This window comes from Monodon monoceros, unplaced genomic scaffold (assembly GCF_005190385.1).
Source record: "Monodon monoceros isolate NGI ecotype Baffin Bay Population unplaced genomic scaffold, NGI_Narwhal_1 Super_Scaffold_16, whole genome shotgun sequence".
NCBI classification, from domain to species: domain Eukaryota; kingdom Metazoa; phylum Chordata; class Mammalia; order Artiodactyla; family Monodontidae; genus Monodon; species Monodon monoceros.
Window position 1 is genome coordinate 111,975,037 of NW_021703772.1, and position 6,930 is coordinate 111,981,966.

General features: G+C 57.9%; 1 protein-coding gene across 1 annotated transcript in view; it reads right to left on the reverse strand.

Annotated features, from left to right (window-relative positions):
• The window catches only part of SCTR (secretin receptor), a 45,455-nt gene that overhangs the window by 12,875 nt on the left and 25,650 nt on the right, over window positions 1-6,930 (reverse strand). Inside the window, exon 3 of the mRNA XM_029224616.1 lies at window positions 2,325-2,537. Within this exon, the coding sequence (XP_029080449.1) occupies window positions 2,325-2,537 (213 nt within the window). The remainder of the gene's footprint in view (window positions 1-2,324; window positions 2,538-6,930) is intronic.

A 6,930-nucleotide genomic window follows, 5' to 3' on the forward strand; every position in this document is an offset into this window, starting at 1 on the left:
GCTCTAGGCGTGCCAGGTCTAGGACGGCTCATGAGACCTGGAGCACTGGTTTAGAACCAGCTAGATCTGAGTTCGAAACCCAGCACTGGCTCTTTGTTGCTGTGTACCCTTAGGTGCATCATTTCTCTGTGCCAAATGGGAATAATCACCCACACTGCAGGACACGTCAGGAAACACGACAGCACACGGATGTCACTCAGGTTGGTGCCAGACAGAGTGGGAGCCACAGGGCTACTTCCCTTCTGCTCTTGGCCTTTCTAAAATGGACCAGTTGGTGCAGTGGTTGAGAGTGTGCCCGCCGATGCAGGGGACACAGGTTCGTGCCCCGGTCCGGGAAGATCCCACATGCCGCGGAGCGGCTGGGCCCGTGAGCCATGGCCGTTGAGCCTGCGCGTCTGGAGCCTGTGCTCCGCAACGGGAGAGGCCACAACAGTGAGAGGCCGTGTACTGAAAAAAAAAAAAAAAAAAGGACCAGGACGGTGGGGCTTGGAGTCTTGGAATTTAGGAGATGAGTGGAAGGTTTCTATAATTATATCAAACAAGCTAGGCTGTCAGAGAGGAAAGAACGGTGGTCAAAGGTACACTGGCTGGATGAGAAGGCCGAATTAAAAGCACACACACTGCCTGGAATCCAAAAGCAGTTATCAGACGGCGTGTCCCTGGAGGCCAGGCTGCCTGTCCAGGGGCCTCTCTCCACAGACCCCACAGGATTCCCAAGATGCTGCTGCGTGTGATCCAGGCCAGGTGCCCAGAGCAGTAAACAAGGCAGTGCCCTCTGCTGACAGGGCTCTTAGTAGAACTGCAGAGGAGACAAGGGGTGGGCTCCCTCTGTAGCCCCTTCCTCCCACCCACTTCCCCTGGGTTTAATTCCTAATAGGTAAGGGATTCTGCCCCAAGTTCAGGTCAATGAACACCTCAAGGGCCCCCAAAACTACAGTCAGCATTTCTGTTCACATATACGTATGTGTGTGTGCAGTCTGGGGAAGAGCCAGGCCAAAGCTTTTATCTGATTCTCAAAAGCCCCCAGGACCCTTGTCAGGTTAGGAATCTCTGCTGCTATAAGGCTCCCATCCCCACCAAGGTAGAAGGGAAAAAACGCCAAGGCCTGACCCCACTCAGCAAGTGTGCTTTTTAATAAGGAACTCTGGAAGACCAGCGCCCTTTTAAGCATCAAAGGAATGCACCCTAGATAGAACATTCTAGGCCCTGGCACAGACAGACAAATATCTGGAGGCAGAGTCCAGCCTGCAGTTTCCCCAGTCACACAGACACTCATTCCGTCTGGGCCCACGTAGCGGGTGCCCTGAGAAAGAATTCACTTATTCTGTTTCTTTCTTCTTTCAAAAGGAAGGGTCTGGAGCGCCAGCTTGTCCTCACTGGGTGCTCCTTCCTTGCTTTGGCTAGGGAGCCCTGGAACCCTTGGAACACCACCAAGAAGCCTTCCCCCGGACTCCGGACCCGAGGTGTCTCCACGGGAGGATGGTTCTCGGTAACTGAGGCTGGACTGTCCCGACCCGACCTACGCTCCTGGGCTGGCCGATGCCCTGCACCTGCTGCTGGGCATGAGCACAGTGGGACCCAGGCTGAGATGATCCCCCCACCCAGCCCCGGACGCCAGGCAGCGCAGCCAAGGGGCAGCGCCTCCGTGCCGACGGGCGGGTGGCCGGTCCTGCAGCCCCACAGCGACACCGTGTGGCAGAGAGGAGAAACGGCAGTCCCCGCCTCTCCACCTCCCAGCCGTGAACCTGAGGCCAAGGGCTAAAGCCCTCTTCGACGCTGCTACTTTTACTCCTGAACTGGGTCAAGCGCAGGGAAAAGGTCTGTGGTTTGCAGGGGCTTTGTGATGACTGAACGAGCTCACGTCTCTAAACATGCCTGGCGCGTGACAGGGCTTTAGCCAGTGTTCGTCCCTGCGTGTCCCCCGAGACAACATCCTCGCTCCCTTGCCTGAAATTAAGGGAACCCTTATAAACTACAGCTTTGTCAGAATCTTCCAGGGAGGGCAGAGTTCACCAGCAGGGCCTGGCAGAGAGGGCACAGAGGAAGTAAGTGTCCTGGAAGGCCAGCCTGGGCCCGGTGTGAGCCAGAAACGAGGGCTGGAGCGAGGGCCCCGGGGGCTGAGGGGGCAGAAGCGTGGAAGGGAGGAGGGGAGCCTCTTGAAGAGGGCACCGGGCAGGGAGAAGCAGGCCTGGCCTCCTTCACCACTTCCCCAGTATGTGGCCCCCGGCCCCCTTGCTTGGCGCCCTGACAACTGAGGCCACACCACACCTCCCCAGTCAAGGCTTCCCATCCCCAGCGAGGACCACCCCCACCCTTCTACTCACTCCTTGTCCCCAGAGAAGTCTCCTCGGCCTCAGGCTGCCAGGCCCAGGCCCACCCAGAGGGCCGCCCCACAGCCTCCCAGCTGGGCCCCTGGGCTGAGCGGTTACCGTTTCTGCCCACGAGCATCCAGAGGAACCGCGGGCAGGCCACTTCCACCGTCTGTCCCAGCGCAGAGGAGGGCCAGCAGCTCGTGTTGTCCCACAGCCCCTGGCAGCCTGACAAGGACAGAAGCGGAGTCAGACGGGTCGCAGCGTGGACGCAGGGCCTCCCCAGCACTGTGGCACCAGCCCCAGCACCCGCGCCTGGGCGTCCCCACTATCTGCGCTCCCGGGACCAGGAACCGCGGTGTCTAATGGGCCCTGTCACCTTTGGGGCGGTGGCCTCGGCATCTACGTGGTGAGTGCTCGGTGCTGCAGACACACAGGGACACGCCATCTCACATAAGCCTCGCAAGGGCAGGGCTGGGCTCCTCCGGAGCAGAAGATGGAGCATCTCCTGGCCTCTGCTCGCACCCACTGACTCCATGGCAGTGAGCCTGCAGCCTGGCTGCACAGTACAACCACCGCGGAGCTTTAAAAACATACCTAACCAGGTCCTACATCCAGGGAGCCGGATTTCATCGGTCCTGCGTGGCGCTCAGGCATGATGCGGTGTTAAAGCTTTCTGGGTCATTCTACCGTGATGGCAGGGTTGAGAACTTTGTCCCATGATTCTCAGACTTCAGCTCGTATCAGAATTATCCAGAATGCTCGTTAAAACACAGATGGCTGGGACCCCACCCCCAAAGTCTTGGTGGAGCCTGAGAATTTGCATTTTTAACAAGTTCCCAGGGGAGGCTGGTGTTACTGGTCTGGGACCACACTCTGAGAACCGCTGCCTTGGCTATGGAAGCAGCACTGCATCTGTGGTAGGAACGTCACTGAGGATGCTGCTTTCACCGCACTGGGTTCCCTTGACGAGGCCCCCGCCCCACCCCTGAAGGAGAACATGGTCTCAAGGCACCGCGAAGCTGGACTTACGGTGAACAACTACTATACAGCTGTCCTTATAGACACTGAATTTGAGGCTGTTTCCTTTTTGCCTTGTTTGGCTGCTAGGAAGCTTAGAGCCAGATCTGTGGCCCACTTCTGGTGACTGAAAGGCTTTGAAGTGAAAAGACTATCAGGTGTCTTCAAGGCAAAACTAGGCGTTGTCTAATCACAGCCTTCTGGGTTACCTGATTCTGGCCTTTTACGTCCTTGAGCTATTTTGCAACTCTATAAATTGTAGACAACTGATGTCCTGTCCAAAGGCATTTGAATCCACATTTCTATCTCTTCCTTTGCATCTGCATGGCTATCAGTTATCTACAATTTATACAGAATTGTTTTCAGCCAGTTTTGCATCTATTTGTAAATTCATTTGACCGCCTTATACGTACAGTACTTTGAATTCTCCTGTGAACCAGTGGTAGCATCTTACTGGTTCTCTCATTACTTAGGGACAATGTTTGGCAGGTATTCATTTTGCACTTGCCCGTGAGTTATGATTATACTCTGTTAAAAATGATCATTTAGGGCTTCCCTGGTGGCGCAGTGGTTGAGAGTACGCCTGCCGATGCAGGGGACACGGGTTCGTGCCCCGGTCCGGGAAGATCCCACATGCCGCGGAGCGGCTGTGCCCGTGAGCCATGGCCGCTGAGCCTGCGCGTCCGGAGCCTGTTGCTCCGCAATGGGAGAGGCCACAACAGTGAGAGGCCCGCGTACCGCAAAAAAAAACCCAAAAAACAAAAACAACAACAACAACAAAAATGATCATTTAACATAACCACCCACCAATTCTCCCAAGTTGGATCCCGGGGGAACAAAGCCAGGGAACTTGCTCCTGTGACAGGCTTCTGGGGGCCCATGCCACCTGGGAGGGCATCACCCGGGGAGGTCTGGAGCAGACCGGAAATACAGCTGAGGTAACACCCATGAGGTCAGCAGTCACCCCACATCTGGTTTGGAGAGCACAGAGCAGACAGCACTAACCCAGAGCCCCAACCTTCAGAGAGAGAACCCAGACTCCTGAGGCCCACAGACCTGGGCTCCAATCTGCCTCACCACACACTCGCTGCCCGAGCCCGGTTCCTCACTCAGCTCTTTTAGGGGAAACAGATGCCTTCCTCCTGAGGTTGTCCAGAGGAGGAGGAGATCAATGTCACATGGAAAGCCCGGCACTCAGTGGGTGCAGGGGAATTACAGCTCCCTCCTGCCGTCCTCCCCAGTCTTCTTCCTCCCCAAGCCCTTTCTTGTTTCAGCCTGGCATGGGGAGGGCAGGCCAGGCTGGGTCCTCTGAATTGCAGGGCAATTTTTAGCTGCAGGGACTGGCAGATGCGTGTGGTTTGAAGGGGGCCCTTGGATTACCCAGATGGCTAATTCCCAGCTTTTGTAAAGAGCAAGAGTCTCTTTCCAGGCATGAATAAAAACCAGGCTCAAAGCATCAATATCCTCCTTGACATCCTCGTCCACTCCATGTAAAGTCCCCCGGTGATCTGTCCCACTTCAGAGGCTCTGATCCTGCAGTGGACGTCAGAATCACCTGGGAGATTCTAATTCAATCATCCTGAGCCCCAGGAATCTGCATGTGAAAACCTCCCTACAGGCGCTGCTGTATGTGTCATCAGGCTTTGCTTTGATAATCTCCGCACTGCACCTCCCCACAGCGAAGGCCCCTGTTTCCGGGCTCAGACCAGCGTTGGGCTCCCAGGAGCACATCCAAGATGATGGTGAGAGGCCAGGGAGGTCACAGTGACGTCACCTCCTGGTGCCTGGGTGCAGATGGCTCCCCCCACTCCGGGCAGACAGTCCGGAGAGCAGGAACCTGATTCCTGACTGCTGGACGCCTGTGCCCGCAAGGGCTGGGCAAGGCACAGGCGTCCACAAGCGTCTAAGGAATGGATGAATGCCCCAGCCTCTGGCCCATTCCCTTCCCCATTGCCCATCCCTTGTAAATGGGCTTTCGCCGTGATGCCCACTTGACTTCTGAACCCCACGCTAAGGTCCTGGCCTTCCGGTTCTCTGCCACCAGCTCTGCTTTGGTCCCAGCAGGAGTCACTCTGTGCTTCACACACAGCAGCTCACTGAATGCACAGCAGTGTTGCCAGGCGCCCGGCTCTGTCCTCGGTTTACAAACGAAGTGGCAGAGCAGGGAGAGGCAGGTTCCTGGAGTCACACAGCCAGGAATGGACGGGCTGGGAGGTGACCATCCAGCCAGGCTCCGCCCACCTGCCTGTCTCCAGGGCATCAGCCCCAGCTTCCTGGAGGAGGGTGTCTGGGGGGCTCTGGAGGTGGAGAGCCCCGGCAGGGACAGGGAGGCTGTGGCCCTGGGCAAGGAGGGGAGGGCGATGGAGGAGAGCCGCCATGGGCACACAGGGCGGGGCCTGGATGGGGCTCCCACAAGGACAGTGAAGGCATCCAGGAGTCCAAGGACCAGGTGCCTGCGTCCTTCAAGGAATGTGGGACTTGAGACCCCCTTGGATATTCCTGAGGCTTCACCCCAGCTCTCACAGAGCACCCCGAACGAGGGCGGGCTGGACCTTCTCTCTTCTTGAAACTCCCCAGGGCACCCAGGCAGGGTTCTGCCACTTTTGGGTTGTCGGTCCTCCAGATTTCCACCATGGACGTGGCTCACCTGGCCCCCGGATGCCCTTGGGACAGTGACACGGTCCTGAGGGCCCTGGACAGACGAGCACAGTTTGCCTCTGCTCTGAGTTCTCCCACGCCTGGAGGCTGGAGGGTGAGGGGACCCCTCGGCCTCGTTGCTTCTGAAGAAGCCCCACCGGCTCAGGCTCACCTCCTGGGAGCAGACGGGGCATTTCCCCACTGTGGAAACACATGGGAGTCTCTTCCCTCACTTTGGGAGAAGTGGCTTCAGGGCTGAGGCTGGCCAGGTCAGCCAGGGCACTGGTCCATGGCCCCAGTCCACAAGGCCGGACGACCCATGTCCGGCTGGCCAGACAGATGGGAAGGGGGCCAGGGTGTCTGGCGGGCTTCCTGAGCTGGGGCATGTCAGGCCAGGCCCACAGGGACACTGGCCTGTGCTGGCAGAAAGCCGGGCGGGAGCGGCTGGTGGGGACTGGGAGGGAAGCGGGATCCCCCTACAGCTGGTTCACACCCATGCCCTTCCTATCAGCCAAGTAGGGAGAAGAGGCTGGGAAGGGGCCGTCCAGCCCTGTGCTGGACACACAGCAGGCGCTGTGCACCGCAGGGGTCGAGTAGGGTTGCCGTCCCACGGCAGAGACAAGGAACCCAGGCCCCAAGAGGCAAAGTGACATGCAGGGTGACAGCAGGACTGGTAGAGCTGAGATCCCACCGCCAGGCTGACCACTGGCGGTAGGAGGCCTGGATGCTGACTCCACATGCCATCTCTCACGTCCCAAGCCCTGTGACATGGCCACACTCTCCCAGCCTTGGCCTCGCTGTCTGGGCAGGGCAGGGCAGGTGCTGGCAGACCCAGGGGACCAGCGTGTGAGGAGCGCATGGTGGCGGTGTGCCCCTTTAGCTGGTACATGGTTGAACCCTTTTAATTTTAACAGCTGTACTTTTTTTTTTTTTTTTTTTTTTTTTGGTTCGCGGGCCTCTCACT